Source organism: Echinops telfairi, unplaced genomic scaffold (genome assembly GCF_000313985.2).
Source record: "Echinops telfairi isolate 266 unplaced genomic scaffold, ASM31398v2 ScPeMD7_2010;HRSCAF=2546, whole genome shotgun sequence".
Classification (NCBI taxonomy): Eukaryota; Metazoa; Chordata; class Mammalia; order Afrosoricida; family Tenrecidae; genus Echinops; species Echinops telfairi.
Genome location: NW_022105908.1, coordinates 22,080,706 through 22,098,748, shown reverse-complemented (window position 1 = coordinate 22,098,748; position 18,043 = coordinate 22,080,706). Strand labels below are relative to the sequence as shown.

At 52.5% G+C, this 18,043-nt stretch overlaps 1 protein-coding gene across 1 annotated transcript; it reads left to right on the top strand.

Moving 5' to 3' along the window:
* Positions 1–3,351: 3,351 nt before the first annotated feature.
* On the top strand, positions 3,352–16,369 carry DHX33 (DEAH-box helicase 33). The gene is made up of 12 exons (XM_004716146.3): positions 3,352–3,649; positions 4,584–4,744; positions 5,098–5,325; positions 5,636–5,806; positions 7,874–8,059; positions 8,700–8,811; positions 10,022–10,181; positions 10,309–10,397; positions 11,799–11,926; positions 12,299–12,502; positions 13,194–13,280; positions 14,263–16,369. Exons 1-12 carry the CDS (start codon positions 3,367–3,369, stop codon positions 14,569–14,571), a joined length of 2,118 nt encoding a protein of 705 aa, XP_004716203.1. The 5' UTR covers positions 3,352–3,366; the 3' UTR covers positions 14,572–16,369.
* Positions 16,370–18,043: the final 1,674 nt, after the last annotated feature.

Sequence of the window (18,043 nt, the reverse complement as noted above, 5' to 3'; positions counted from 1 at the left end):
ATGCATACTCTTGTCTTCCTCTGAATCTGCCTCCCACTTGCACCTGAGGGAACCCTATTTCAATCAGTCCTTCAAGGCCCGGCCCAGTTCCTGATTCCTCAAGAAACCATGACCTTTACAACCCCGTTGACTGTCTCTGACTCCCCATCAAGCTTCAAGTCTGGATGACATACTCTTATTTCAAATTGCATATTGTACTGTTCCTAACTGGTACCTGTATCTTAGTCTTGTCTCATGAGATTGTAAGCTCCTTAAGGGCAGGGACCATGTCTTAACTCTTTGTATCCACCACAGTGCCTAGCACAGTGCTTGGCACAGAGGTGCTGAATAAATTCTTTGTTTATGGATGAGAAGACTACTATCTGGTATTTTTAACGATACAGGGATTAATGTGAGTGCATGTCAGCTTGTGCCTTGTTGCTGAGCATTGTAATTATCCTCTGGACGTGGGAAGGAACAAGACAACATGATCAAGGGCAATGGTTTGGTGGTTAAATGAGCCAGCCCACAAGAGGGACTACCAGCTGCGAGTCATGGTCAGACTCATCGCTGGCAAGAGTGAAATGAGTCTGCCCACTCTATGGAGGAAGAGCCTGGATATTATTTGAATAGTTAGTATTTGCGTAGGATGCCACTGTTGAGTTTGTGCATGAAAGCCACTCACCTGAAGGAGCCTTTTCATTTGGAGAAGACCCGGGCTTCAGACAACTAACGGGGAGAAATGTGAGCAACACTGTCGATGCCTCTAAAGGGTTTTATTCTCAACTTTGTGGACCACTTAGCTTAAGGCCGCAAGCCGGCCGGGCCACCAGGCCAGAGATTACAGATGAGTTACCTACAGATGAGTTATCAACAGATGTGCCTCACTTTGCCTGCATCACTTCAAGTTGTTTTGAGGCAGTATTTTTAAGTCGACACATTTCACATAAACATCTCCACTTGGGGCTTAGGGGTAGAGTTTTAAGATCTGGCAATGCAGGTAAGGCCCACGACCCTGTATGGCAGATACTGCCTATAGCTGATTGATTGCTAGCTTTTTCCAGAAGTGGCACGGGCTCTAAATCAGTGGTTTTCAACCTTCCTCATGCCGCGAGGAAGTTGAAACAGTTCATGTGGTGCTGACCCCCAAACCATAAAATTATTTTCATTGCTACTTCATAACTCGTTTTGCTACTGTTACGAGTCGGGCAACCCCTATGAAAGGGTCGTTTGACCCCCAAAGGGGTCACAACCCACAGGTTGAGAACCGCTGCTCTAGGGCCATTCTGATTGCCTTTCTAATCATTCAGTTCACGTGACTCCTGTGCTGGGTTGCTGTGGGCCATATTTGGAGCGTCATTTTCCCTTTAAGTTTTAACTGCCTTTCTACACAGTAATTGGGAAGGAGGCACACAATTCTGTGAATTCTCAAAAAACACACCAGCTACTAGTTCAACCTGGACATTTTCAGTAACTCATTGGCCACAGGAAGGATGACCTCTGACCTGCAGGAAAGTAAATGGATGAAAGGAACGAACTTGACATCCAGTCGTGAGAGTGGAACCACCCCTGTGAGTTTCCAAGACTAACTATGGGAATAGAAAGCCCTCAGTATTGCTCCCTCAGATCAGCTGGTGGTCTCGAACTGCTACCTTGCAGTTAGCAGGCTAACTGGTGTGCTTCCCTGTGCCTGTACCACCACGTCACTGTGCTCACATCACCAGGAAGGCGGAGGGTTTCTTAATAGGGTCACATAGAGCGTGAATTCCAGGGAAATAAAAGCCCTTCACTGAGTGGAGTGCACAGTGCACCCCCTGGGGAAAACACTTCCTGCACGCAGAGGAAACAGCCGGCTGTGAGGCTTTTTGCAGTGAACTCAAAGGAGAAGGGGTAATAATTGGACTTGACACCCCTCCCTCCAGTGCTGGGTCTTGTCACTGATGGGTGTAAGTAAGCTAGAGAGGTCCCGATCCTGTAGCAGTAGTGTGCAAACCAAAGCGAGCTCGATGCCATCCACTCACAGCAGCGCTAGGCCGGGCTCCTAGGTGGAGGAAGGGGTAAAAGATGGCTAATTCCATCGAACTCCCCATTCCCAGCTTGGACTACAGGGGTCGATCACGTCCATTGGTTCAGTAGTCGTTTTCTGAGGAAAATGCATGATTCTCAAAGTATCAAAGACTTACGTATATACTCCAGGACAAGCCGATCCGAGTATCAGCGGAGGCATCTAATTTTACCACAAAAACTGCATTAAAAATGTGCTTAAAAAAACCCTCTGCTTATACACGAGTACATACTTTACTCTTTTCTACCAGACATCACCAGCATCCTTTCCAGCGCTGAGTTTTGTAACCGTTAAATGACTTTGAAGAGCCAGGATGGGGTAATGGTTACGTGTTGAGCTGTTGCAAGGGGAAGCCAGCCCCTAGCACATCATTACAGGTCCAGTAGGCGCAATTGTACAGTGATAATAAGTAAAAATTATAGTAGTTATAGAGAGCATGAGAGATAGAAGAGAAATATTGAAATAAATGGAGTCAGACACAATTCATGGTAGCATGCTCACCTCAGCCCCGCTTGGTGGTCCACGTGGAGAGAGAATCTTTAATGCTAACCAAGGCTTTTATATTCTCTGGAGAGACAGCAGTCTGGCAGCGATTGCCTTCAAGGGAGGATGTCTGTAAGCATCTGACCTACCCCCACAAGCTGTGATCTGCAACATCAGTAGTTCGAAGCACCAGTCGGTCAGCTCTAGGAAACTCACGGGCGGCTGTGTCCTGTCCGGTACGGTTACTATGAACCAGAGTCGACTCGATGGCAGTGAGAGCGAAATGACTAATCTCTGGGGGGCTCATTATCTTCATCGGTAAATTAGGGGCAGTCCACATAAGTTAGAAGGTTGTTTCAAGAATAAATGATACAAAATGTTTACTCACTGATTTCACAGAATTAAATGCTTTTATTAAAGAGTGACTATGATTCGAGACTAACAAAAAGTTTAGAATCTAAACTTTAGACCAACGGGAAGAACCCCTTCAAGCAAAAAGCTTCCGCGGAACCATACAACCTGCCTTCCATTGCCGCTCCAGCCCTTTATTGTTCGTGCCGCACACCCATTCGCTGATTCCAAGCACGTGGAAGCCTTCTCAGGCCCCGGTGCATGCTGGGAGTCGCAGTCCCGTCCCTAAAGACTTGGGGGGGCCCGGTGCATGCTGGGAGTTGTAGTCCTGTTCCTAAAGGCTGTGGCTGTGAGGTCATCGGTGGTCGCCGGGAGCGGCCTGCACGTGGCGGAGAAGGGGCGGCTAGTGCCATCGGTTCGCGCCCACCAGCGGCAGTTGCTGCGGGGGTCCTTGCCCCGGTGCTGCAGCGCTGCTCCCGCGCCCCGACATGCCCGAGCAGACTGGCTTCCCGGCGGCCAAGCGATTCCGGCCGGGCTGCGGGCTTCCGAGCCGCTCGGGGTCCTGCCCTCCCGGGAGGAGAGTGATGATGCTGCTGACTGCGGGTGGCAGCAGCGGCGGAGGCCGCAGGCAGCAGCAGCCACCCCTGCCCCACTCCTCTGCCAGTCCCTACCGCGAGGCGGTGGAGCTTCAGCGCCGGAGTCTGCCCATTTTCCAGGCACGGGGCCAGTTGTTGGCTCAGCTCCGGAACCTGGACAGCGCCATCCTCATCGGTGAGTGGCCGCGCGGGCGAACCCGGCCTCGTTCGCTGTTGCTGCCTCTGCGAAAAGAGCTTTTCTTGCTCTGTTCTACCCATTCTTTTCTGCAACAAACCTCACCGACGGTGCCCGGAGGAGGGTCTTGCAGACGGGTGGGGCATCCTTGTCCAGGAAGCGTCCCTAGTCGAGTGGGAGTGGCCGACGTGTGTAAACACTTTCCGCGTGTGAGGGCAGCTATAGATATGGCCGACCCGAGCTGTGGGAGCTTAGAACAGTGAATCTTGGAAGAGGCAAGTAGGAGGGGAGGTTGTCCCGGGAGCCCCACCTGGTGAGAAGGAGGGAGTTAGGTGACGCGAGAATGGGGAGCCAGCTTGAGCGGTTCCCTGGCATCGAGAAACAATCCCAGTGGTGGTTTCAGGTGTAAAGACAGAGGCATTGTTGTGAGGCTGGGCCCCATTGCCAGAACTCTCGATCCCCAGCGTTTCAGGATGGGTGAAGTCAGAGGAACTTGCAGCCTGTTGGCCAGGGAGCTCTCTTGCAAATTTCTCGGCATAGATGTGCGAGCGGTGGCGTGATCGCATACCATCGCTATGCGTTCCATTCCCCGCCCCTGGTGCCCTGCCAGTGCCATCGTGGTAGTTGGACTTCTCAGCTTAGTACCATCAGTTCTCGGTGCTTTCTAACTCAACCGCTTGGCCTGCTGCGTCCAGTCCAGTCTGCCTCAGAGCGCCTCCATCGGACAGAGTCGAACGGTCCCTGTGGGATTCCGAGACTAACTTTTTGATGGGAGTGGACAGCCTCCTCTTTCTCCCACGGAGCGGCTGCTCGTTTTGAACTGCAGTCCTCAACAAGAGCCTCCCTACTCAGTATTTCCTTTTTCTGACTTTGGCTAAGTGTATTCCTGCGTGCATTGAAATGAGAGTTGTGTGTGTTTCATTCTCTTTCCCAGGGGAAACTGGCTCCGGGAAAACGACCCAGACTCCTCAGTACCTCTATGAAGGCGGGATCGGCCGCCAGGGCGTCATTGCTGTGACCCAGCCGCGCCGGGTGGCTGCCATCTCTCTCGCTACCAGAGTCTCAGACGAAAAGAGAACCGAACTTGGGAAACTGGTACCTGATTTTCTTCCCCACGATCAGGAATATTCTTCGACTTTTCTGCACCCCTACCCACCCACCCCCCCTCTTCGATTTTTCTGAACATCTTTTAAAATGTCTCAGGACTTGCTTTGTGGCCCCAACAGGCGGGTACGATGCTGTTGGGTGGGGGGTTCGGAGTGTTGTGTGGGCCCTGACTGAGCGTCTTTCCGGAGGTTAGCTGTAACTCATTGGATTTACCGCGGCTGTAGTCATGCGGCGAGCCCAGTGGGTGTTGGTCCAGCTCACTCGCAGGGTGCAGGCGCCTAGCGCCCCCGGGGGTCGGCAGCAGGTGTGTGGTGACGGAATGGATGGTTTTCCGCCCCCAGGTTGGCTACACCGTGCGCTTTGACGACACCACTTCGGAAGACACCAGGATAAAGTTCCTGACTGATGGCATGCTGCTGCGGGAGGCCATCTCAGACCCCCTGCTCCGGAGGTACAGCTGTGTCATCCTGGACGAAGCCCACGAGCGCACGGTGCACACGGACGTGCTCTTTGGCGTGGTGAAAGCCGCCCAGCGGCGGCGCAAGGAGCTGGGGAAGCTGCCGCTCAAGGTAAGTGCAGCCCTGTAGAGCAGCCCAGAAGGGACCCAGTCCCCAGCGTTTCCAAGGACACCGATTGCCGCCTGCTTCTCCCTTGGTACTGCTGTCCAATTCAAGCCATTGGCCCTTGGGCTGTGGGCTTGCTCCATTTACAGAGCCTGAGTAAAGTCCTGGATTTCTTCTTCAGTTTCTCTTCCCGTGGTCCATTCTGCTTCCCACCCAGGGGGAAGGTTACCCAGGATGGAAGCCGACCTGAGCCCCAGTCACCTGCCTTGGGTGTCTGGAGGGGTGCAGAAAGGCTGTCCCGTTTGCTCCCCTCTAGGTGATTGTGATGTCAGCCACCATGGATGTGGACCTCTTCTCCCAGTACTTCCACAGGGCCCCGGTCCTCTACCTGGAGGGGCGGCAGCACCCAATCCAGGTGTTCTACACCAAGCAGCCGCAGAACGACTACCTGCACGCAGCGCTGGTCACGGTCTTCCAGATCCACCAGGTAGGGAGGGCAGGTTGCAGGTTGTCCAGAAGTCCCCAATGACAGCATTCAGCCGTGGGAACGAGCCCATCTGGATCAAATAGCTCTGGGTGTCGCGTGGGTAAGCTGAGTCAGGAGGTGCTTTGTCACGTCCAGGTATTTGCCCTTTTTTCTTCTCAAAGAAAAGCAATCAAGTGTGTATACTGGAGCTGACCCGCACCTTCCTCAGTGGCTTGCACATTGTTTTCATCACAGACCCTAGCAAGCAGCAGCTGGCAGTGCCTCTTCCCATGGCACCCAGCCCCTGGTGCCTGGCACTGGTGTGGTTTCAGTAAGGGCCAGCCGGGGCAAGCGCATGCTGAACTGCATCTGATGAAGCTCCTTCCTTCTCCTAACCACTCTCGCTACCTGACAGTTCACATTCATGACCCTAGTTGTTGCCCTGAGTCGGTCAGCACATGGCAGTACTGACTGCTGAAGTGCTGGGGCAGAGAAACGCTGGCTCTGATGGATTAAAACGCACTGCCATCGAGTTGACACTGACTCAGAGCGACCCCCGGGGGCTTCCGAGACTAACTGCTTACGGGAGTAGAAAGCCCAGTCTTTCTCCTATGGAGCTGCTGGTGGTTTTGAACTGCTAACCATGCAAATAGCAGCCCAACGTGTAACTTCTGCACCAGCAGGGCTCCCTTGTGCTGGATGAAGGTGCTATAAAAAGGTTGATGGGTTTAGAAACTCCATGTTAGAAAATACTTTCAAAAGCTCTTCCTTTATGAACCACTCAGACGAGTCATGAGACCACCTCAGCTTTGTTCCAGTCGTGTAAAATTGACCATTTTTCCTTCCTGTTAACATTCTGAGAAAATCTAGAGGCACATTTTCAAAAGTTCATTTGTATTTGAAGCCAAGTGAAACATGTGCGGTTGAGAGCTTAGAAAGTCAAGGGGTTAATTCTGCATGACTTGTGATGGCAGCGTCCCTGTCTGGAGAGTGAGCACCACTTCCCACTCCCCGCATGTAGTCCCTGACGTGGGACGGGGTCTTTCCCCGCGCTGTTGCCCTACATTGCTTCTGGTGTAAGTCAAGGACCCTCCATTTGTTCAGTACTCTTGTCACTTATTGTCTGTCCGTGTCGCATAAATCCAGCAATGCTTTGAACAGTAAATCAAAATTGAACATCTGCACGCAAATATCTGAGAATGACAGCATCAGCCAATCACAGGCTGCAGTACCTATTAACGACAACAAACCCAACCCACCACCATCACATTAATCCCGACTCCTCGCCGGCCTAGATGTGATTTCTGAGACTATGAGACTTCACAGGAGCACAGACTCATGTTCCTCCCACAGAGTAGCTGGTGGGTTCGACCCACTGACTTTGTGGTTAGTAGCCCAGTACCTACCCAACTGTGCCATCAGGGCTCCTTATTAGCAATAAGATTTAGCCGCTCCCTCCTCCTCCCCCGAAAAAGAAAATATCAGGTGGTTGTAAGTGCGGTTCTTTGTAACTCCGCTGTGTTGTACCTCGGGGACTTCCTGTATTTCTCACTAACCTGCTTATATAGCTGTTTCCTGATGCCTGGACAGCGTTGTTGTCAGCCCACTTCTACGCTTGGCAACCCCGTGACAGACTGGAATGGCCCCAGAAGGTTTCCTTGGCTGTGGTCTTTCTGGAAACAGATCACCAGGATTTTCTCCCGCAGAGCTGCTCAGTAGATTCCAACCGCCAGCCTTTCAGTGAGCAGCTGCACCCTTAACCAGTGAGCCACCACGATGCCCTTGAATCAGGACTAAGCGTGCTACAGTGATTTCTTCCCGGCCAGAAGAGGCTTTAGCACACACCGCCCCACGCGTCGCCCTCCTCAACCCTCCACCTGGTTGGCGCCTTTGAAGCCTGGTGACTGGCTGGTGTTAGGTCTGTGCGTGACCCACAGCCCACCCTTATGTGGCCCTGAGTGTTGTCATATCATCTGCAGGTGGACTGCTGCTCTGATGGAAACAGGCTGCGCTCCCAGCCTGGGTGCTGCTCTGGCTGGTGTGACCCCATTGGCTGCGTGAGTGAGCCTGTTCTTCCCCTCTGTACAGGAGGCCCCAGCTTTGCAGGACATCCTGGTGTTTCTCACTGGCCAGGAGGAGATCGAGGCCATGAGCAAGACCTGCCGAGACATCGCCAAGCACCTCCCGGACGGCTGCCCCGCCATGCTGGTCCTTCCTCTCTACGCCTCCTTGCCCTACACACAGCAGCTCCGTGTCTTCCAGGGTGCCCCCAAGGTGAGGCCGCTGGCCCTGGCCCCTGGACAGAAAGGCCATGCCACCCAGCTCCGGATGAGGCAGGCAGGGTGGGGTGTTGAGGTGCCAGAGAAACAAGGTGATAGCTAAGCAGGCACCCAGAACGCATAGCTAGAGACGGATCGTCTCCTTGAGATCAAAACGGGGACAGTTCGAGGTGGAGGCCAGGGAGGAGACTAAAACGGTGACTGACCCCCACCCCCACCCCGAGGTCCAACACAAACACTGCCTATTCATTGCGCCCCGTGATGGTGAGCTTTGTGCTAACTTGTCACCCAGACCATCCCTCCCTGTCTCGAGAACTGCAAATTAGGCTGTTGGTCCCAGGAGGTGAAGGGCCACAGTCAGTAACTGGCAGGGCCAGCGTGGTGGCACCCCCCCCCCCATCTTCCGAATGTCATGCTCGTGTCTCTGCCTCTCACGGCCTCATGCCAGCAGCCCTGCCTGCCGCCCCCGCGCAGTCACCGATGGCCAGAGACACGCTCTCGAGTCTCGGAACCAGTTGTCTTTCTTTTTTCTTTTTTTGTCATGCATGAATTGTTCTGGAAGTTAATGGTGAGAGGAGTAGGATTGAGAACTTCTGGATCACACGTGTGTCGTGTGGCCTTTTGGTTTCTTTTAGGGCTATCGCAAAGTGATCATTTCAACCAACATCGCTGAGACCTCCATCACCATTGCAGGAATAAAATACGTGGTTGACCCGGGCATGGTTAAAGCAAAGAAGTATAACCCTGGTGAGAACTGGCTTCCCTCCAGCCCCACAGTCCCCCTCGAGTGGACCTTTCGTGGCTGTAGCTAATCCCTAGTGAGCTGGGTGGCAGGCCCCGTGAGGGAGACAGGTGTGTAAGACCCAGAAGGCCAGGCAGGGGCAAGAGCCTAAGCTTCCAAACAAGCCGGGGAGCAGAAACCAGGGTGAGAGAGGGCCATGGCTCTCGTTAGAAATGAATCTGGCATAGAACCCGATGTGGATTCCCAGGCAGGAAACACATGCCCCAGGCTGGAGCGGGGAGAGGCAAGCACTAGCTGTTCCTGGAGATGAGTAGTGAGCCTTGAGTCAGCTTCTCCGTGCCGATCTTCTCCTCAGTGTGTTCTACAGAGCAGTGGAGGCGGCAGGGATGGTCACTGCCCCCCCCCCCCACCCGTTCAATCAACATGCACTGCCGAGATGATCAGGTGCTGCTGTAGGTTGGGTGTTGGGCTACTAACCACAAGTTCAGTGGTTCAAACTCACCAGCAGCTCCACAGCAAAACCCTACGTAGGTCACTATGAGTCAGAATTGACTCAATGGCAGTGGATTTGGTATTTGATGTTGCCGAGTGTTGGAGGGCTCGCTCACGTGCATAGCCGTCAGCTCACATATATGAACAACTGGCTTCTCCAGAGCCTGGCCCAGAATACTCCTCTCTCCAGAGATGGCATCTCCCACACTCTCATGGACAGCCATAGACCTGGAAGGAGGGCCTGGAGCGCCCGTTTCTGAGTCCTCGATTGCTCAGGAGAGCAGCCACCCCTCGTTTGCCATGCTCTGTTGGATAAGTGTCGGGCTGCAGTGGGAGTTCAAAACCGTCAGCCTCTCCTCAGGAGAACGTTGAGGCTGTCTACTCTAGTAAAGATTTCCTAAACAGGGCCACTCAGTATTAGAATGGACTCAGTGGCAGTGGGTGGGTTCCAGGTGTGGTAGCAAAGTCCCACATCCTGGGCAAACTGGGGTGGCTGCTTGCCCCAAGATGTAAGCCAAGACCAACATCAGCGCTGTTGGCCTAGATCCTCCTAGGGACTTGGAGGAGGCTCCCTCACAGGCCCAACGTGCAGAGCTGTGCTTTCTGACCTCTCCTGGCAAGGCCCTGGACCCCCACGTCGGGAGCCCGTCTGCTGGTCAGGACTACAGAACCCCCGTGGTGGACGTGGACAGTGAGGCACCCATGTGGGCCTTCTCCTTCTAGACAGTGGTCTCGAGGTGCTGGCTGTGCAGCGGGTGTCAAAGACACAGGCCTGGCAGCGCACGGGAAGGGCCGGCCGAGAGGACAGTGGCATCTGTTACCGGCTCTACACGGAGGAGGAGTTTGAGAGGTTTGAGAAGATGACGGTGCCAGAGATCCAGAGGTGAGCAGGGTGCTCTGGCTGCCCTGCTGCGCCACCTTTCCTCCCAGTTCCCGGACTGGTGACCCAGGGCCAGGCGGTGCCATGTCTCTCTCTCTCTCTCTCTCTCTCTCTCTCTCTTTCTCTCTAGGTGCAACCTGGCAAGTGTGATGCTACAGCTCCTGGCCATGAAAGTCCCCAACGTGCTCAATTTTGACTTCATGTCCAAACCATCTCCAGGTAACCTTCTCCTCCGTGGAGTGGTGGTGTCTGGGTAGCTGAGCCACACGGATGGACCACCCTCCCGGGGAAAACAAGGCGTGTCATTGGGTGGCTGGCAGCATTCACTCAGGCATGTCTCAAACTCAGGATCTGCCGGGGTCTGACTTGGGCGCAGTCCACAGGCAACACAGCAGTGCCCTACAGGGGCTCCCAGCCCCGCTCCTTAGCCACAGAACTGGTGAAGGAAGTGAAGTGTGTGGGCCCTTGGGATAGTCCCCTTCTATCAGCAAAAGGCCCGGAAAGACTGGGGTTTTGGTAATCACCCCAAGGTGATTTGAGTCCAGCTTGGTTTTTTTTTCTTTTCCAAATACCCTGGCCCCCCCCCCCCCCCCCCCGCCCCAAATGAATGCCAGAAGCCATTGTGGCACTATCTTGGGGACAGGGAAGAGAGGTGACCCAGTCTTTGTCTCTGCTTCTGTCTAACTGTGGGCTCAGTCCTGCTCCATTGCCCCTCAGGGGTCATCTCTCCGAGGAGGGGAGAGTCGGTGACAGGATGATGGTGTCGGCGCCGACCACCTCGTCGCTGCACCAGTGTCCTTTCTTCTCTCTTAATTTTAAGAACTGCAAGTGGTTTTATATATATGTGTGTGTGTGTGTGTGTGTGTGTATGTATATATATGTGAAATCTTACAGAATGAGTAGGCCTTCAGGGTCCCACCTCACCCACCCTTGAGGGAGCTTGGTCTCCCTCCCGTATGCAACCGCTGGTGGGCGTTGCAGAGAACCTCTGCAGGAACACACCCACAGCACCCCCACCCCCGTGCGCTGTGCTGCACTTGAGTGCCTTCTCATCGCCGACTTCTTGCACGCAAGGTCATGTTGTGTTGTCTTCGTCGTCGTCAGGTGCCATTGAGCTCGTTCCGATGCACAGGGACCCCATATTCAACGGCATGGCACACCACCCGGCCGTGCGCCATCCTCACAATCGTTCTTGTGCTCAACCCCATCAAAGCAGCCACGCTCTCAATCCCTCTTGCCAAGGGTCTGCCTCTTTCTCACGGCCCCTCTGCCAAGCATGATGGTCTTCGCAAGGCCTGGCAACATCCACATACGTGAGATGAACTCTCACCAGTCTTGCCTCTAAGGAGCAAGTGGCTGTATTTAACCCTCGTGTTCCCTTTGTGCCCATACTGACCAAGTTACAGACCCCTCATCTCAAAATGGAGGCGAAGTGGCGCCAGGGGGAGGGACTTTGACAGCTTTGAAAAGTGGGTCAGGTGGTGGGAGGGTGGGGGTGTTGGGGATTGTGATCTCTGATATTGATGATTCTGTGGAATGATCAGAAATGCCCAGAAATGCTGAACTGGTGGCAGTATCTTCCCCCTTTTTTGGGCCTCTCTTTGTGTCTCGTGTCTGTAGATCACATCCAGGCTGCCGTCGCCCAGCTGGGCCTGCTGGGCGCTCTGGACCAGGAGGATGACCAGCTCACCCTGACGCCCATTGGAAGAAAGATGGCCGCATTTCCCTTAGAACCCAAATTTGCCAAAGTAAATGAGACAGCTCCTCAGCCCCCTTTCTGCACATTCCAGGTTTCGCCATCCCAGTGTAGACCCAGGACCCCGTGCTTCTAGATTAATGCTCCCCTCCCCTCTCTCCCGGGCTCCTCAGCCACTTTCTGTATAGGATGCTGGTTTCTGTTCTGGGGGTGATTCAGAGACAAGGGAGGTCTGTCCTTGAGGGAATCAGAGTCCTGTGGGGGAAAGCTAAAGCCCATTAGCTTGTCTATAATCACAACTTTGGAAACACCTGCCCGTGAGCCCCTTAGAAGGGAAGGTGGAAACGCAATCCTCAGAAGTGCTGTGTTCACTCAGAATGGAGGGAAGCACGTGGCTCACGCACTGGTGAATGGTGATTTGCAGGCCATCCTCCTGTCCCCCAAGTTCCACTGCACCGAGGAGATCCTGACCATCGTGTCCCTGCTGTCCGTGGACAGCGTTCTCCACAACCCTCCTGCCCGGCGGGATGAGGTGCAGGCCGCCCGGAAGAAGTTCATATCCAGTGAGGGGGACCACATGACCCTGCTGAATATCTACCGGACCTTCAAAAACCTCGGTGGTAATAAGGTATAGTCGCCCCGTTTCTCTGCCACAGCGATAGCTGCTCTGCTCTGGCCTGCGTTGTAAGTGTCTCTTCTCTTGTTGGCCAAGTCCTCAAAAGGACGCCAGGTTGTCATTTCCACGTGTGCCATTCATTCTGAATGTGTGAAGCCGGAGAGATCCTGGCCTTTGATTCTGCTCTGGATTGAACTTGGCCTTAACTTGAACAAGTTAGTTAAGCTTTCGGTGGCCCAAGTTCTTAGGGACATATGGGTGGGTTTGGGTTTGGGTTTTGTTTCTCCCACCCTCCACTTCTCCCTAACTTCCTGTCCAGTGGCTTTTGCTTAGATGCAAGTTCAATTCCTTGGGTCAAGATGGAAAATGCACGATATTCTTGGACTTTTTAATAAAGTCAGTCATTGATCCTTAGTGTTTTTTGGTTTTGTTTTTATGGTGGCTTTTTACATGAAGGCATTTTTAGTTTGAATTATTAAATGCTTCCCACTGGGATTCTTGTTTGTGCGTTTAAAGCTATCTTCCTTCCTCCTCTCACCCAAATCACTGTTTGTGTATTGTTTTGAAGGAAATTTTTCTCTCTTCATTTCGGCACTTGCAATTCCCCTGGCTTCCTGCTAAATTCAGCCGTGAGTTTAAACTGTGACCTGGTTTGTCTCTGGACCAGTGAGGGGCTTGTGACAAGTCTTTCTGTCCTGTGCAGGATTGGTGCAAAGAGAATTTTGTTAACAGCAAGAATATGATGCTGGTCGCTGAAGTCCGAGCGCAGCTTCGGGACATCTGCTTAAAGGTATTGGTGGTTCTCCAGGCGAGGAGGGACTAAGCTGTCCTTTTGTTCCCGGAGGGTCTTAAAACTTGCCTATTGATAGAAACGATAAGAGTCATTATCATAGGACATTGGGAACATGTGGCACAAAGTCAAATGATCTATCCGTGCACTGCCCACCATTGTGGTCTACTTTTCAGTGGCTGTGTTTTAAAAGTGCATTTTAAATATATAGAATTGTATGTAATTTATAATTGCCTTTTAAAAAACGCTTTATTAGGAGCTCTTATCGATATTACTACAACCCATGGTTCCACTCCATCAAGCATAGTTGTACAGCTGCTGCCGTCATCATTCGCAAAACATTTTGTTTCTTCTTGAACACCCTGATATCGGCTCCCTATATTTGCTTTTCCTTTTCCTGGCTATGAGTTTTCAAAATAAAGGTGCTTATGTGTTCTATATTTTAAATTCTTAAGAAACACTGAAACGGACATGGAAATTACTACTAGCAGTTACATGTCAAGGAACCATCAGCACAATTGCCTATCAGTGTGGCAAGCGGAGGAGGAATAGAGCACTAGTCACAAGCGTGGCAGTTTATATTTGCTTGAATAAATGCTTTCACAGAGCATTTTCCAATGTTATGAAAATACTTCCTAAGAATTCTTTTAGTGGGAATGTCTTTGTTATTTTTCTTCTGGCTACAACAGCAGACACATAGTCCTGAAATATTTGTTAAGCGGCAGTATGGTAAACAGTGATATGTAATGCAGAAAGGATGCTGTATCTCCAGGGGTCTGTGCACTGTTCACCTTCGGTCTCAATGCTTCTGTATGTGGGTCTCTCTCCCCCCTCCCTCCCTCCCTCCCTCCCTCCCTTCTTTGACGGTCCTGTGTTTGAGAAGCTGTAGGTGACCATGTTGCCCGTTTGTGCATGGTCCAGCGTGCTGGAAGCAGGATGCTCCCACGAGCTCTTGCCCATTCCTCGCTTTCTCGCGAAACAGATGTCCCTGCCGGTGGCTTCGTCCCGGGGAGACACGGAGAGTGTCCGCCGTTGCCTGGCGCACAGCCTCTTCATGAGCACGGCCGAGCTGCAGCCCGACGGCACCTACGCCACCACCGACACCCACCAGCCCGTGGCCATCCACCCCTCGTCGGTCCTCTTCCACTGCAAGCCGGCCTGCGTGGTGTACACCGCCTTGCTGCACACCAACAAGTGCTACATGCGCGACCTGTGCGTCGTGGATGCCGAGTGGCTGTACGAGGCTGCCCCCGAGTACTTCCGGCGGAAGCTGAGAGCCGCCAGGAGCTGAGCCCCGAAGCGCAGCTGTCTGGGCACTCGGTCACGGCGTCCCCCGGCGGGCTGGGCCCGAGGTAGGCAGCCCCCCAGGAGCTCAGAGGCGACGATTTAAACTCCAACTGAACCGTGTGGGAAGGAAGTGGCTCAGAACTTTTGAGCCTCAGTTTCCGCCCCTGCCCAATGGGGGCGTGATCACCATCATCCTGACTTTCAGGGCCGAGGTCACCCAGGTTAGGGGTGACATCGGGAGCCAGCTTTGTTCTCTCACGTGATGGGAATCGAGTACAGCCGAATCCTGTGTGTTCTTGAGACTGTGCGGGAGCGTTTTCAGGGGGCTAAGGTCCCAGAGCTGGGGCGTTGCCCTGAGGTCTGTTTCGACTTGTATCGGCAGTGAGATGTTAAAGGGGAAAGCAGCAGCAGCGGCTGACCTCTACGGAAGTTTCCAGAAGGAAGTGCGTTTGTCTGACTTCACGGGCTGGCTCCTCACTGGCCAGGATGAGGGCCCTTGCGCTCCACACAAGGACCCGTGAGGCCGCGTCTGCCCTGGGGAGCCTTGGCCCCTGGTGCCTCGGTCACGGGTTTGTGGCGTCCGTCTGACACGTCTGCCTCCTGGGCTGACGTCCGTTTGTGTGTGTGTGGAAAGTGTCGAGCGTGAGCAGCGGAAGCTGACGCCCTGGTGCTCGTGGTCCCCGCTGGAGCCAGCAGGTCCCCACTGGTTACTTGCCTCTCCCGCGGGCCGGCCTACACTTGGGCCATTTCTCTTATGGCAGGACCCCCGTCAGCGAGCCGGGCGGGTCTGGGAGAACCCAGGAGCCCTGCCTCGGCCTTCCACATCATGGCTTCCGGCTCCTTGCTGTTTCTTTACATTCCTCAGCTGTGTCCTGAGGAGACGGGCTGGCTTTTGCTGCTTCATTTGCTAGAACCAGAAGAGCCGCACTGCCTCTTCCTGCCCTGAGGTTTTGAGAAAGGGAGAAGACACCAAAGGTTCCCCAAAGCAAAGAATCTTTCTCCAGAGAACATTTGGTCCCGGCCTGAAAGAAGCGCTCGTGATGCTGTGTATTGGTCTGAACATGTCTGTGCCCTTTTAGGTCATACAACTGCCAGGGGAATCCGCACGGGTTCAAACCATGCCAAGGTTCTCTCCAGAGAGCGTGGATGGTCTCCCCGGTGTGGCTCTAGGGTCCCAGACCACGGCCTGACGGAGTGCTCAGTCCCTGGTCAGCTCTGCCATGTTGTGCATGTCAGGGTTTTCACCAGTGGGGAGGGAGGGGGATGGGGGGTGGAGGCAGCACTTGGGACTTATTTATGTTGGAAATAGATTGAAGCCAAATAGAACCCGACAGTCCTTCGATACCTATCTTACTGGGTTCTTAGTAGACAGCTGAGGGGGCTCCAGGGGGGAATTCTTGCCCTCTGTGCAGGAGACCCAGCCCTGATTTCTGACCAACAGACCTTCAGGGCAGCTACCCTCTGTCTGCCACTGGAGGCTTGTGTGCTGCTGTGACACTGCACAGCTTCAATGGAGCGTCTGAGCTAAGCCAGTAGGAAGAAAGGGCAGATGATTGACTGAAAATTTGCCAACGAAACTGGGTCACAATGGTCCAGTATCATTGTGCACACTACGCCCACATACACACACTTCCAGCAGGTTCTTCCTTAGATCAACTTGCTCTTAGCATTGTTCACTTCCTGAAAGGTTGTTTTTTTTTTTTTGCTGTATTTTCCCCCCATGTGTTTGATAGAGGTTTGACTTGGTAAAAGAAAACCCATTTCTGGTAAAACCTTCATTATGATAAAAACTTAGACATTGGCGTGGAGTGATATATTATTCTTTAGCAGATTCTCTCCCAAACTAAAGGTCTCCTCTGATTCAAGTAAAACTTAATTTAGAGCAGTTTATATCTAGCTTTTAAGTACCTGAACAGTTTCCAGAAATATAAACTCTTTCTTTGTGTGGGACTCAGGGGTAAAGGGGTATAAACAGCTTCTCTAAATAGCTTTGAGAGCTTCTGTAGAGAAACATGTTGATTACTGTAACCTTGTGGTAGAGTTTGAATGCAGTATTTAGTTTTATATTGGGCGTTTTAAGATACTAACTTGTAACAGCTACTCAGGGATTAAGTCAGATGGAAAACCCATTCTGACTCTGTATTGCTACAAAGAGATAAATGGTTTAGACTGAGCTGCAGGGGGTAGTGCACTTTAGACTTAGACTTAAGCTTTCGGAAGAAAGTTAAACATTTCAGGGTCCAGCTTCCCTTTTTCCCCACTGGAAACATCTCTGATGGTGTGACACCTCTTCTCCAACCCTTGCTGCCCTGCACACAGATGCACTCCAAGCAGATTGCATGCCTCAGGCATTTTTCTCCGAGCCTTCATGAAGGAGCCCTGGTGGCTTAGTGGTTACAATGCTGGGTTGCTAACCGCCAGGCCAGCAGTTCAAAACCACTAGCCACTCCTTGGGAGAAAGATGAGGCTTTCTACTCCCATTCAGAGTTACCACAGGGCCAGTTCTACCCTGCCCTATAGGGTCACTGAGTCAGAATTGACCTGAAGGCATTGAGTTTTGAGTCGTGAAGTAGGAGGTATCCAAATGAATACCTTGTTCATTACCAGGGAAAACTGTAGAACCCTGGGTCCTGGGGGAAAACTGTCCCATCTCTGCTGATCTTTCACATGATACCAGACCAGAACGAGGCTTGCCCTTTGTATGTAAAACTTGCCATGTACTGTGACATATCTGCTCAGTCCACGTACTGCTTAGAACTGTGGCCAGATACCATTCCATAAGCATATAGAGCAGCATCTGTAGGGAAAGAGGAGTCTTGTCATTGATTTGATCAGAATATAACACCTTGAGAGAGGAAAAAAAGGGCCCCCAGAAAACCTGGTTTGAGTTCATGTTGCATTTGGAGACCGGTCTCGTGGAGACACACGTAGTATTATAGTGACAGCTCTTCTCTCCGTGCTGCTCAAATTTGCACCTGACTGTCAAAATACATTGAAAATGAATCATGATGCGTGTGGCTTCATTTTTCAGTCCCCTTTCCCTGGTCACAGAAAGCTGTACTCTAGAGACTATATCAAGTATTCATCTTTGTCACTCATTTGAGAAGACATGCTTCTTTGGTCCTTGATGTCTCCGGTGTGTCAGTCTGAATCTTGATGTTCCATCAGGATGAGGCTGGAGGCTGCAGGAGATGAGGGCATGGCGATTCACAGAATTCCTGCTCATCAGGAACTCACAAGTGGGGGGACGGGAGGCAGCCGGGGCAATTTTCTGGTGAAAGGCAAGTGGAACCCAGGGTTGCGGATGCACAGAGGAGCCGATGAGAGATGGGGAATAGGAAGGCCCACTGTCGGACTTCCCAGTCAGAAGTATGCACAGGCTTTTACCAATCTGCAGTGAACAATTTCACTTTTTCCCCACCACGTCAAAGATTCTGGCTCTGCCTGCCAGCTCTCTCCCAGCCACAACCCCCTCC

Bases quoted from the DNA above. Each gene is read 5' to 3' on its own strand.
- DHX33 (XM_004716146.3), top strand. From the start codon at position 3,367: ATGCCCGAGCAGACTGGCTTCCCGGCGGCCAAGCGATTCCGGCCGGGC. The intron at 5,326-5,635 runs GTAAGTGCAGCC...GCTCCCCTCTAG, and splicing joins TGGGGAAGCTGCCGCTCAAG to GTGATTGTGATGTCAGCCAC. The intron at 5,807-7,873 runs GTAGGGAGGGCA...CCCTCTGTACAG, and splicing joins CGGTCTTCCAGATCCACCAG to GAGGCCCCAGCTTTGCAGGA.